Below are 14735 nucleotides of genomic sequence, written 5' to 3'. Positions count from 1 at the left end.
CCTTTACCCCAACATGAAACTGGTTACCTATAACGTAAAAGGGTTAAACACACCAGGCAAGAGACGCCTTTTATTGCAAGAACTTAAATCTAAAGAGATAGACATCGCCTGTATCCAGGAGACGCATCTCCAAAACGCTAAGACACCCGAATTATACACCAAATACTTCCCTAATCAATACCATGCGCTGTCCGCGAACAAAACTAAGGGGACATCCATTTTAATACACAAGGATGTAGCATTTATTGAGCAAAGAACACTAATTGACCCACAGGGCAGGTTCATCGTGTTGGTGGGACTCTTCAATAACACTCAGTACACCCTGGTCTCGGCGTACTTCCCCAATAAAGGGGCAGAGACCTTCCTTCACCGTCTCATGCAAAAAATTGAACTGATCAAATTAGGGGGGCTGATCCTCTGCGGCGACTTAAATTTTATTACTTCGCCAGAGGAAGACACGACAGCGCTCCCACAAGGAGTAAGGCGAGGGCAGATGGTTTCCATATGTAAAACACTCTAAAAAAATCATACTACACAACCTGTATGACAGTTGGAGGGTTCTCCATGCAGGGGAGCGTGATTACACGTTTCACTCGAAAGTTCACAACACTTACACAAGGATCGACACCTTTTATGTGGACCAACAAACATTAGCACAAGTCTCTAGCTGTAACATTGGGGAAATAACTTGGTCGGACCATAGCCCAGTTTATCTAACCCTGTTCGACTCTTTCCAATTTAAGGGGAGAGGAACTTGGCGGATGAACGAGTCGCTGTTACACGACCGTACATTCACATCGCAAGTACACAAAGACTTGGCGGATTACTTTAAAGAGAACTCTAAGGGGGAGGTATCTGACCAACATGTATGGCTAGCACACAAAGCTGTTGTAAGGGGACTTTTCATAAGGCGCTCCTCTTACCTCAAAAAGAACAGACAGAAAACCCTACTAGAATGCCAAAAGCTACTGGCGATAGCGACGACCCAAAATAAACTTAACCCGTCCCCAGCCCTACTGGAACAAATACAAACACTAAACAACCAACTCGTAGAACTGAATGCAGCGAAAACGGCATACTGTTTGCAAAAACTGAGGGCAACATCTTACCACCATAGTGGGAAAGCAACTAAATACCTAGCTAATCGGCTAAAAGCGAAGCTAGCACACTCCAAGATACCCTACTTGCACACCACAGACCAAAAAAAGATTCAAAATCCCCTAGAAATATCTCAAGAATTTGCAAAATACTATGCAAATCTCTATAACCTAGGAAACCATCCCGGAACAGGCCCTCTAGATGATAACTTGATTAAAGCATACCTGGCAAAACTCCCTTTACCACAGCTAGACCATTCACAACTTTCGACATTACTTGAACCAATCACCGTAAATGAAATACTAAACACAATCCGACAGCTGCCAGTGGGGAAATCCCCCGGGGCGGATGGCCTACCTAATTCATATTACAAAAAATTCGCGGACATACTCGCTCCGTGGCTGGCGCGGACGTTTAAGACGGCAACGGACACGGGTCAACTCCCCCCCCGAGATGCTTCTAGCCACAATAGTGACCCTACCTAAGCCAGGAAAACCCCCAGACCAATGCAAAAACTTCAGGCCCATATCATTGTTAAATTCTGATGCTAAGATCTATGCTAAGATACTGGCCACCAGGATGAACAAACTCCTTCCAACACTACTCAATGACGACCAAACTGGGTTCGTACTGGGGAGACAAGGGACAGACAATAACAGAAAACTGTCCCTAGTTCTGGAAAGGATGAGGGGGGCTGGTCCCGGCGGTCTACTCCTAGCTCTAGATGCCAAAAAAGCCTTTGACCGCCTGGGCTGGCTCTTCCTCCGCCGGGTATTGGAAAGGTTTGGGTTCCCGCATCAATTCATCAAGCAAATATTTGCCCTATACTCCCGCCCCACAGCCCAAGTCCTACAGGCTGGTTTCATGTCCGCACCATTTGATATCACCAACGGCACGAGACAGGGGTGCCCTCTGTCACCCCTGCTTTACGTGCTCGCCTTAGAGCCACTACTCACTGCAATTAGAACCCACCAAGAGATAGAGGGAGTGGACTGGCACGGACGGACGATTAAAATCAGTGCATTCGCAGATGATATCTTGCTGTACATTACAAACCCAGTAAAATCACTACCCCACGTTATGCAACTCATTACAGAATACGGGGCGCTGTCCTACTACTCCCTCAACACTGCTAAAACACAAGCACTAGGCTTGAGACTAGACCCAAAAGTACAAGCAAGACTTAAGAGGGACTACATATTTGAATGGAGGACAGACAACATAAAATATTTGGGCCTGACATTTACCAAAAACCCACAAGATATGCTCCCCTCAAATTACATTAGGGTCTGGAGGGACTGCACCGATACACTGAAGGGCTGGGGAAATCTTTTTCTGTCCTGGACAGAGCGTATTGTAGCAATTAAAATGACGATATTGCCCAAGCTCCAGTACCTGTTCAGGAACCTCCCATGGCAGGTACCAAACTCATATTTTAAAAATGTGCAAACCAAGTTGATACAATTTGTGTGGGGAACGGGACGGGCGAGAATATCCCAAAAAATACTAATGGCACCCACAAAAAAAGAGGGGATGGCGTTCCCCCACATCAAATCGTATTACCAAGCAGCAATTTTGGCATCGCTATTAACGCACCTTAAGGGGACAGACCAGCCCCAATGGGTACATATGGAGAACCAAACCATGACCCCCTTCCGGGTATCTAGAGTATTGTGGCTACCAAAGCCTCTCAGACCAGTAATCCCGTCCATGCCGACACAACTCAGCTTAGCTCTTAAAACCTGGGATAAACATAGAATACACTTTGAATTGCACCACCCACTATCGTTAGCTACCCCTATTGATGCAATCCCGTACTGTATCCCTACATTCCACGCAACACCATGGAGAGACAAGGGAGCCACTCACCTGATGCACTTATGCAAAGGTGGCAAACTATTGCCATTCTCGAAACTATGCAGCAAATACGGGATACCACCCACATCCCACTACTCATATATTCAACTACAATCCTTTCTCCATAAACAAACTAAGGAACAACCACATAAGCAAAATCCAAAAGGGAAAATGACGACTTGGGAACACACGGGAATCACTGGGGTACCCCCTCAAACCCTCAAACCACTGTCTGAATGTTATAAAAGTATTCAGCCCTACCAGCCGTTCCATAGCTCCACTCAGGCACAACAATGGGCTGCAGACACGAATAATAACATTACAGAAGATACGTGGTCACACTTAGTGACATCGGTAAGGAAGCTGGTGAAGTCAGCCCCACTGATTGAACAATATTTAAAAACAGTGTATAGGTGGTATATGGTGCCAACCCGCTTGCATAGACTGTTCCCCAATACATCCCCGACTTGCTGGAGATGCACCAGAGACGTAGGTTCAGTCCTTCATATCTGGTGGCGATGCCCTAAACTGGAAAGGTACTGGGCGGAAATACAACATCTCATAAAACAATCCACCAAGATCGAATTAGCTTTAGACCCATTGACCTTTTTGCTCCTAGACATACCAACCGACTTACCTACCGCAGTTAAAAAACTGATATACCACATCCTACTGACAGCACAGAGGGTTATAGCGAGATCCTGGAAATCTCCTGCAGCACCGAAAACCCATCAGCTAATACAAGACATAGACAAGCAACTCATATACGAAACCCACTACTCTGTGGCACAAATGTACCAACACAAACACACAGACGCATGGGAAATGTGGAGGTCATGGAGGACGGACACAAGATCCACCTCGGGTTAATATTCCTTTTGCAATGACACATAATAGACAAGGACGTTCAGCAGACATAGGTTGGACACTAGAAAGCTAACCAATAAATACAAAACAAAATACGCCAGGTAGCAATGAGACAGACAATGTGGAACCAGCAGATAGCAATCAATTCACCGTAATCCAAATGGGTACATATTCGACCGTAAGGTGTCACGATCTACCAGTGCAAACGGTTTGAAATGATATGCTGGGAATGTAACCTCAAACTGTAAAATGTACAATGTAAAGTGAACGTATGCCTTCCCCTCCCCCCCCTCCCCTTTTCTCTTCTGTATCCCTTCCCCATTACCATGACTTGTGGAAAACTCAATAAACTTCAAGTTTCAAAAAAAAAAAAAGTGTGTGTGTATGATTAACAATATGTGTGTGTTTGTATGCAAACACTATATATAGAGAAATCTTTAGTTTGGAGTAGGAGAGCTGCCGTAGGAGGGGGGCGGGCACACAGCGAGCTTAGCTCGCACATGCGCAGTATAGCATTCAATGCCGCTCTATGAAGAACGCGATTGGTGCAGCGCGAAGCCGATGACTCTTCTCTGAGAGAAGCGTCTGATTGAGCCCGCAATTTTGTTATTTTGACGAAAAAGGGGGCGCGGCCTTGCGGGGAGCTCGGCGCTGGAACGGAGGTAAGTTTTTAATATAAAAACGCTTTGAAAATTATTTTTAATAAATGAAAGTACATATAGAAGCAAGAAGGAAGGCTGGGGGACCTGTCTTTCTTGCTTTTATATGTTGACTATAGAGTCCCTTTAAGAACGCCTACCCCATTCCACTTATTGCTGAATTGTTTGACAGACTCCAAGGCCATAAAATATTTACTAAGCTTGATCTTAGAAGCGCTTACAATTTGGTGACAATTAAGGAAAACCATGAATGGAAAACATAATTTAATACCAGAAGCGGATATTATGAGTACCTGGTGATGCCATTTGGGTTGTGCAACGCTCCAGCTGTATTCCAGGATTTGATTAATGACATACTCAGGGATTATATTTACTCATTTGCTTTGGTCTATCTGGATGACATCCTTATTTATTCCCCTGACTTGCTTGGATATCTCCACTTTTGCTTAGGAAATCTGTTTACCATGGCAATATGAATAGGAAGGGACAAATACCATTAGGTGTAAGGGGCTATTTAACCTTCCTAACTCTCAGAGACGAGAGGGGTTTCGCCGTCCAATCAGAAGAAAGGGTGCGAAATCCCGTTTGAACGAGCGCTCCTTCTCTGATTGGTCAGCACGTGTGAGCGCTGATTGGTCGCTGCAGGGCGCAGGTGACAAACCAGGAGAATGGCGCAAACCTAGTTTGAATGGCACTCCCTCTCCCATTGGTCGGCACAGACTTCCACGCGGCCAGCGGGACTCTGCGGCCGTGAGACTGACTCATAGCCCCAGAGATTCACCGCTGGAGAGAGCGCTTTCCTGGGCAGCCACAAGCCTAGCCTCGTAGCTCTCAGGTAGGGGAAAATTAGTGACTATAGTTCCGTTGGGAGTGGGTAGGACAGTCCCCAACATGGGGACTGAAGAAAGGGTGCGCAGGCCGATTCGGGATGCGAAAGCTGCCCCTGGTGGGCGTTTGGTGATACAAACCGGCGGCCACCCAGGGGAAGCACGCACCTCTTGTTCCCTGCGTTCTGCGGTTTTTCACACCTCGTTAGCATTCTAACTAAACATTCTAAATGGAGTATCGGGGTGATCCGGCGCACGGAGCATGGTTGAAAAGTAGAATGCATTGTACAGTGTAAAAAAAGGGGAAACACACATTCAACAAGGGAAAATCATAAGAATACACATTGGGGACACAAAATGCAAAACCAAAACATCTGAATATTCAGTGGGCATGGCACTTAGTGGTGGTGTCCCGCCATGCTATACATTTGCTAAAAAAATAAAAGATGCAGTTAACAACTAACTTATGGTTATAGTTTAAAGGTACACTATAACCACCCAGACCACTTCAACTCATTAAAGTGGTCTGGGTGAAATGTCCCTTTTGCACTTAGTGCTGCAGTGTTAAACATTGCAAGTTCCAGAGAAACTGCAATGTTTACATAGTAGCTCTAAGTCTGCCACTGGGGGTGCTTCCTAGATCGAAACGGATCTTTGGTAATATGCAATAAACAAGGATACATTAATGTGGATACATTAAAGAATTTATACCATGATGCATGCTTGTGTCTCAATTCCACATAATATAACAGATTGCCGTTCACCAATTGACTGAAGTTTATCTTGAACGTCAGAAGTCAACATGCTAAAGCATGTCTTCGAGTATTTAATCAATCCATCCGCTCCCAGTTCTGGCACAGTGGGGCCAAGTCCTTTGGGATACTGTTCTGTTATAATGATTGGTACTTCCAAAATCTTGGCAGCCTAAATGGTAAAAAATAATAGAAAAAAGTTAGAGTGCAGAAAGATGTAAATGAGAATGAAAAACATTTCCACACAATCTGAAGCCATTGTTGAATAATGTATTATACTATTCAACCATCAATTTAAATGTGGTAATTCTCAACTGTCCTTGCTATAAGCAGCATTGATAGTATTGTGTATCAAACATTGAAAATATCATTACAACACATTTGCTATAAAGCACTTTTTGACAAAAAAATTATTAAAATAACACTTTAAGCAATGAATGCAAAGCTAGTAAGAAAACAGATTGCTTTGCAGACAAACTTGAAACTTTAAATTATGTAAATGTAAACAAATTAAATGTTTCAGTTATTTGTTCATTCTTTATATAAGATGTTTGGGAAATTAAAAGCATTAGGCAGTATACAGTGTTCTTTATTTTGCAAAATTTCATACAGGGTCTGAAATCGAAATCTAAAAGCAAAATGCAATCTTTATCAGATACAGTAGATGTGACCAAAATAGATTTGAACACACTTCCAACATTCAGGTAAATACTTAATTTTTAAAATAAAAGGTATTTAAAACTGCTATAGCTACCTTTAGCATTATCTGGACGTCTAATGTAATGCTGACAGTGAAATGGTCTGTTCACTGCCCCCAGACTGTAGACATAATATATCCCATTGAAACATCTAGTTTGAAGGCAAGGGGTGTGCATACATTTTAAGTAAATTCACAGGCATTATACAAGTAACCAGTGCCTTATGGTGAGAAATGTGTTGCTCTACATGCTCAAAATTTTAGATTATATGAGGGTGAGATATCATACTGCAAAATATATGAAAATAAAACGATTTATACTTAACGTGGATATTGAAGGGGTCAATGAACTGGCCTTGGAATGTATTTAAGTGTTACTTAAACCTCACTGCTTAATTTTGGATTTTAACTCTTCCTGTGCCTGAGACATGAGCCAGGAACACAGCACTTGAAGGGATCTTACCTAAGTACCACCCTGACTGTTTAGGCAAGTGACCATAGTGCCACCAATTAAATCCCTACAGACTTCTTTGTGATCACTAGTCTGAAAGCTAAGAGGGTGTTTTACACAGCCTTCATTTCCCTGAAATTTGAGGATTGGGAAGCTTCTTTTACAGACCATCTTCCCTGATGAAAATGGGACCCCAGATGAGCACCCCAGTCTGTTATGGCTGCATCTGTAATGATGATAATCCAATTTATTTGTTGGAACAACAGACCTGTGTTTAAGAACTCTGATTTCTTCTACCAATTCAGTTGATTTTGCACCACGTCTAAAACGCTTAATTCTGCGTCTAGGTCTTCCTCTCTTTTTGACCATTTGGAAAGAATTGTCCGCTGTAGAGGTCTGATTTCTACCCTTGCTCGTTTACCGCCGTAATAGTAGAGGTGAAAAGTCCTAAAATGCTCATTGTCTTCATTATGGAACAATTACCTTTTCTTTGGAGCATAACAATTTCTATATTCTTTGCTTTTCTAATGGCAAAAAAAAATAAAAAATTGCCAGGGATCTGGAATATTATCTACTAAAATATCTAGAAACTAAATATTTGTAGAAGGAATCATCTGGGATTTTTAAAATTAATCGGTGGTCCTGCAAGAATTGAACATTCTCTTGAAGGTTCATTCTCAATTGCTGCCACGAATCTGCCTTCAGGAACCAATTGTCCAGGTAGGGTACAATAGCAATGCCCTTTAACCTTAGAGCATTTGCCAATAGAAGAAGGGGTTTTGTAAATACACACGGGAGTGATGCCAGGTCGAATGGTAAGTCCTTGAACTGAAGATGTAGCAGCTTCCTTTTACTTGATCTTGCTGTGAATCTGAGGTATTTTCGTGTAACCACCACCATTGGTACATGAAGATAAGCATCCTTTAGATCTATTTTCACAATGTAATCTCCTCATGTGGGTTACATATAGAATGTTTTCCATGTGAATCCTTTGGTAAGGTGTACATAGGGGAACAGTCCCTATTCTGCTTTGTGTCAGTGTGTATCAGGGTCTCTGAGGACAGGTGTCAATCCATGTGTCAAGGTGTCAATATGTCATGTCAGGTGTCAATCCATATCCATTGTGATTTAGGAATGTTAGGTGATTTATGCCCTTTATCGATTAAAACCAGACTCTGAATCAACTGTGTAATTTTCCATGGGAGATATTTCGATCACCTTTGACAAAAATAACTTTTCATGCAAAGCCCTGATGGATTCAGGGGCTGCTGGAAACCTCATTGATGTTCAATTTGTTAAAGGCAATGCTATACCTATCAAGGAGGGACTACCACCCCTAGCTGTTGAAGCTATAGATGGAAGACCACGCTCACAGCCATTGATTACTCACAAAACCTTACCCATTAATATGTCCATTGGTGCCTTACATAAGGAAGATATAACATATCAGGTTATTGCATCTCCTTATCATATTAGGCTTTCCTTGGCTTAGCAAGCATAACCCTCATATTGACTGGGCTAATGGGGTTAGGATTGTGATGAAAGGTGCCTATTACATGTCACCAAAAGAGTAGGCAATATTAGAGAGGCATTGAGGCCAGTGGTGTTGTGCAGAGAGGCTTGAAGACTATGATGAGGCCTAATAGAAAGCAGTTGTTGTTGGGGGATTCCATCATAAGAGGTGTGGAGATGGACAATGGTGGTCTTGTGAGGTGTCTTCCCGGAGCTACTGCTCACAGAGACAGGAGACGTATCTGTAATATTGTTAAGCAAGCAAAGCAGGAAGGGGAATTGGATGTACTTGTCCATTTAGGGACAAATGACTTGGCTTGCAATGAGGTTTCAGAGGTTAAGGAAGTTTTTAGTGTTTTTGCCAATGATATACGGCAGGTTGCTTCCACACTGTCATTCTCTGAAGTTCTGCCTGTGCATAACACTCAGAATGACAGGCGGATGCGTATTAGGGACTTTAACTTGTGGCTTGGTGAATGGTGTCGGGAGCAAGGATTTGGCTTTATTGCTCATGGTAGCTCTGTTTGGAACGGAAATAAACTGTACAAAAAAGATGGTTTGCATCTTTCTCAAAAGGGAACAAATGTTCTCAGTGAGCAGTTCAGAGGTTTTGCTAAGATGTATTTAAACTAGGAGGGGGGGGGGGCAAAAGGGTGATAAGACATCAATCCAATTGTCCCCCAAAACAAGGACAGAAGGTGCCTGTAGCAAGTGTGTTAAAAAATGATAAGCTTAGAGTCATGTCTACAAATGCTCGCAGTTTAGGGAATAAGATCCATGAACTTGTGGCAATAATGGCAACTGATAGTGTAGATTTAGTCGCTGTTACTGAGACATGGTATAATGAAAAAAATGACTGGGACATAGCAATACCAGGATACTCTTTATATAGAAAAGACAGGGAAGGCAAGAAAGGGGGAGGGGTGGCCCTGTATGTGAAGGATAGCATAAAATCTAGCCTAATAAAGGTTAGTGAGACGAACATAGAGTCCATTTGGGTTACGTTAGAATTTGGTAATCACACAGTAGTTCGTGTAGGTGTGATTTATAGGCCCCCAGGACAAATTGAAGAGTTAGATAATCTACTAGTTGAAGAAATAGCTAAAATGACAATGAAGGGGGAAGTTATCACCATGGGTGACTTTAATCTTCCTGATGTGAATTGGAAAACAAAAATAGCTACTTGTGCCAGAAGCACACAAATTCTAAACTCCCTACTGGGATTGTCTCTAAAACAAGTCGTTGAGGAGCCAACTCGTAAAGAGGCCATACTAGATTTAGTGTTAACAAATGGAGATTTGGTATCAGATATTACTGTAGGTGAAAGTTTAGGATCCAGTGATCATCAGTCAGTGTGGTTTAATATAAGAACAGTGACTGAGTCACACCACACAAAAACAAAAGTTTTAGACTTTAGAAAAACAGACTTTTCTAAAATTAGAATATGTGTAAAGGAGTCATTATCAGACTGGAGCAACTTAAATGGAGTCCAAAATAAATGGGATTATTTAAAAGCTGCACTACTGAAGGCAACAGAAAATTGCATTAGGCTTGTCAGTAAAAGCAAAAAATTCAAGAAACCACTGTGGTACTCCGCAGATGTGGCCAAAATAGTAAAAAACAAAAAGTTAGCATTTAGTAATTCTAAAAAAAAACCAGAGTGAGGAAGACAGAATGACCTATAAGATGAGGCAGAAAGAGGCTAAGCAAGTTATAAGAGCTTCCAAATCCCACACAGAAGAGAAAATAGCACAGTCAGTAAAAAAGGGGGACAAAACTTTTTTTAGATACATAAATGAGAAAAGAAAAGTAAAACAAGGATTAGTTAGATTAAAAACAAAAGAAGGAAGGTATGTAGATGAGGATAAAGGTCTAGCTGACTGCCTCAATGAATATTTTTGTTCGGTATTTACAGCTGAAAATGAAGGAAAGGGACCTCTGTTAAAAAAAAGGATAAATGAGTCATTTATTACACGTGAGTTTACAGAGGAAGAGGTTCTATTTCAACTGTCAAAAGTAAAGACAAATAAGTCAATGGGACCTGATGGAATACACCCAAAGCTACTAAAAGAGCTTAGTGGTGTACTAGCAAAACCATTAACAGATTTATTTAACCAATCATTGTTAACAGGAGTAGTCCCAGAAGATTGGAAGTTAGCGAATGTTGTGCCCATTCACAAGAAAGGTAATAGGGAGGAGTCGGGCAACTATAGGCCAGTAAGCCTTACTTCAGTAGTGGGGAAAGTGATGGAAACCATGTTAAAGGATAGGATTGTTGAACATCTAAAAACACATGGATTTCAAGATCAGAGACAACATGGGTTTACTTCAGGGAGATCATGCCAAACTAATCTTATTGATTTTTTTGATTGGGTAACTAAAATTATAGATCAGGGTGGTGCAGTAGACATTGCTTACCTAGATTTCAGTAAGGCTTTTGACACTGTTGCACATAGAAGGCTTATCAATAAACTGCAATCTTTGAGTTTGGATTCCAATATTGTTGAATGGGTAAGGCAGTGGCTGAGTGACAGGCAACAGAGGGTTGTAGTCAATGGAGTATATTCGAAGCTTGGGCTTGTCACCAGTGGGGTACCTCAGGGATCTGTACTTGGACCCATTCTCTTTAATATTTTTATTAGTGATATTGCAGAAGGTCTTGATGGTAAGGTGTGTCTTTTTGCGGATGATACTAAGATATGTAACAGGGTTGATGTTCCAGGAGGGATAAGCCAAATGGCAAATGATTTAGGTAAACTAGAAAAATGGTCAGAGTTGTGGCAACTGACATTTAATGTGGATAAGTGCAAGATAATGCATCTTGGACGTAAAAACCCAAGGGCAGAGAACAGAATATTTGATAGAGTCCTAACCTCAACATCTGAGGAAAGGGATTTAGGGGTGATTATTTCTGAGGACTTAAAGGTAGGCAGACAATGTAATAGAGCAGCAGGAAATGCTAGCAGAATGCTTGGTTGTATAGGGAGAGGTATTAGCAGTAGAAAGAGGGAAGTGCTCATGCCATTGTACAGAACACTGGTGAGACCTCACTTGGAGTACTGTACACAGTACTGGAGACCATATCTTCAGAAGGATATTGATACCTTAGAGAGAGTTCAAAGAAGGGCTACTAAACTGGTTCATGGATTGCAGGATAAAACTTACCAGGAAAGGTTAAAGGATCTTAACCTGTATAGCTTGGTGGAAAGACGAGACAGGGGGGATATGATAGAAACATTTAAATAGATAAAGGGAATCAACACATTAAAAGAGGAGACTATATTTAAAAGAAGAAAAACTACCACAACCAGAGGACATAGTCTAAAATTAGAAGGACAAAGGTTTAAAAATAATATCAGGAAGTATTACTTTACTGAGAGGGTAGTGGATGCATGGAATAGCCTTCCAGCTGAAGTGGTAGAGGTTAACACAGTAAAGGAGTTTAAGCATGCGTGGGATAGGCATAAGGCTATCCTAACTATAAGATAATGCCAGGGACTAATGAAAGTATTTAGAAAACTGGGCAGACTAGATGGGCTGAATGGTTCTTATCTGCCGTCACATTCTATGTTTCTATGTTTCTAATCAATGTTCCCAATGTGTAGCAATGAAAGTTTGACTTTTTCCATTTACACACCTGCAGCATCCGTGCAGCCACAGATACAATCTGTGGGAAGAAGGCTATATTGTGGCGAAATTTTTCTTGTAGATCACATAGAAAAAGGACACTTGAGGGCTGAGACAGCTTTCCAATGCGATTCAGAAGCATCCTTGTCTGCATAAAGACATATAAACAGTATGTTATATCAAGTGAAATTATTCATTAAGAAAATGTATTTTCATTCATATTTTCTCCTCACCCATGGTCACTTCAACACAGTGGCGTACACATGACCTATGGGGCCCCGGTGCGAAAATTGATCCTTGGGTCCCCCCTCCCCCCCCTCCCCCGCACGCTTACTCTGCGCAGGCCGGGGCCGCAACACCTTACCTTTTGGAGTGCTGAGGGGATTCCCTGGGGTCCAGTGGTGATGCTGGGCTCCTGGGGGGCCGGTCACCCGGCGGGCAGGCAGGCTGGCCGGTGCGCGAGGGAGCACTCTCCCTGGCTGAGTGCTTCCTCTTCCGCTCCCTCGCGCGCCGCGTACTGATACTGGCGCCGGAAGATGACGTCATCTTCCGGCTCCGGTATCAGTGCGGTGCGCGAGGGAGCTTAAGAGGAAGCACTCAGCCAGGGAGAGTGCTCCCTCGCGCACCGGCCAGCCTGCCTGCCCGCCGGGTGTAAGCAGGGCCAGCCTCGGGGGGCTTGGAGGTGGCCGGCTCCTGGGCCCCCCAGAAGAAGAGGCTGGCCCAGTGCGTACATACCATGTCACAGGGGCCCGGTCGCAGCCGCGACCCCTGCGACCCTGGTATGTACGCCACTGCTTCAACACCTATTTACAAAAATGTCCGTGTACTGAACAGGGCAAAACTAGTGGAAGCAGGCAGTGGACAAACAGTTACATGAGCGCTTGGAGGTGCGGTACACTTTTTTTTCTCATTGTTAGACTGGTTTGCCTAACCTGTTTAACCCCTTAAGGACCAAACTTCTGGAATAAAAGGGAATCATTACATGTCACGTGTCCTTAAGGGGTTAATGTAAAAATTAAAGCTGCCTTTGCAGGCGTTTACATCAGTATTCAGACTACTGCATTAGTGAAATATGTACTTTTGCAATGACTCATATTTTCTATCTTGTTTTCCACTATCATACAAATAAGAAATCAAGAGAAAAAAATAAAGGTGACCAAAATCAATAAAAATTTATTGTATTTTTTTTTTTTTTTGTTAATCTTTCTTTTATTGAGTCATAATGACTATACATAATTTAGTTATCGTGATTTTTGGTCTTTGCGTAATTAAATCATATTAATGGGGTCAGAGCTTAGCCACTGAAGCAGACGGTCACATGTTCTGAAGGCTCCAGTCTTCATGCTACTTAAAACCCAATTATTGAAGCAGATTCGCCAACTAGCTGAACTTGGGAGATATCACTAGTTAGCCCAGAAGACATGGGGCGCAGAAAATCTAAAAAGTCCAAGTCCGATAGACCACACATAGGGATGAATATTGGAGAAATATGGAGGCAGGCGCAGGGCGCGAGCGGACTCAAAATGGCCACCCTCTCAGAGAATGCTCAGATTTCTCCGACGAGCTGTCCATAGAAGGTGAGCAGGAATACTTACCAGCAATTACGAAGCCAATAGTCCACCGGCACCAGACTCCGCTCCAGTCACCACTGCCATACTGACAGAGCTCCTAGTAGACTTAAAACCAACCCTCCAAGCACACATGGCAACAATCCGCAGAGGCCTACAGGGCCTGACAGGCCACATCAGAGTGCTGGAGGAAGCCTTACACAAAGGCACACAGCACATGGAAACACTTCAACAAGCGGTCCGGGAACTACAAAGGCAGACTCAAACATATATACGCCACTTCGCGGCACAAGAGGATATCCGACACTGGAACAACTTTAAATCAGAGGGATCTCGGAGGACGTTCCAGAAGCCGAATTACCACACCTCATTAAAAGACTTCTGATAGCCTTGCTGCCGCCGCAGCAGGCTAAGGCTGCAGCTCTGGATGGAGTCTTCCAAATCCCCAAACCGGCTAAGGTACCGGCCGCTGTTCCGAGGGACCTGGTGGTCCAGTCTGACCAGTAAATACCCCACCATCGTTCAGAAACCCCCACATGCATGGAAACTGGCGGAAAAAAAAAACCGTGACTGACCCAGTCAGACTCGCATGCATCAGCCCTGAACTGAGAGCAGACCAACACCTTGCCTTACCTTACAAGCTCTGTCGCGGATTGTTGCATTTTCTCTTAGATAACTCCCAGAGGCCATTTGACCGATCGACACAGACACCAGGGTACTTCCCTCCCCTCCCCCCCCCCCCCCCCCCCCGCCTCAGGGTATGGCTACTTTGTTTGAACAACCTATTTGACAAGTGAGGCGTTATAATCTTAATTCTATA

The 14735-nt window shown here is 43.0% G+C and overlaps 1 protein-coding gene across 3 annotated transcripts in view; it reads right to left on the bottom strand.

Annotated features, from left to right (window-relative positions):
* Positions 1-14735, bottom strand: part of ISOC2 (isochorismatase domain containing 2) — a 250152-nt gene that overhangs the window by 203334 nt on the left and 32083 nt on the right. For 2 of the 3 annotated variants that reach the window (XM_063436062.1, XM_063436061.1), the window contains exons 2-3: positions 12358-12495; positions 6020-6232 (exon numbers count right to left, since the gene is read on the bottom strand). In XM_063436062.1, the coding sequence (XP_063292132.1) occupies positions 6020-6232; positions 12358-12489 (345 nt within the window). In that variant the 5' untranslated portion in view covers positions 12490-12495. The remainder of the gene's footprint in view (positions 1-6019; positions 6233-12357; positions 12496-14735) is intronic. The other variant, XM_063436060.1, reaches the window with a different exon arrangement.

This window comes from Pelobates fuscus, chromosome 11, assembly GCF_036172605.1.
Source record: "Pelobates fuscus isolate aPelFus1 chromosome 11, aPelFus1.pri, whole genome shotgun sequence".
In the NCBI taxonomy this organism is placed as follows: domain Eukaryota; kingdom Metazoa; phylum Chordata; class Amphibia; order Anura; family Pelobatidae; genus Pelobates; species Pelobates fuscus.
This window is presented reverse-complemented; position numbering and strand designations above follow the sequence as displayed.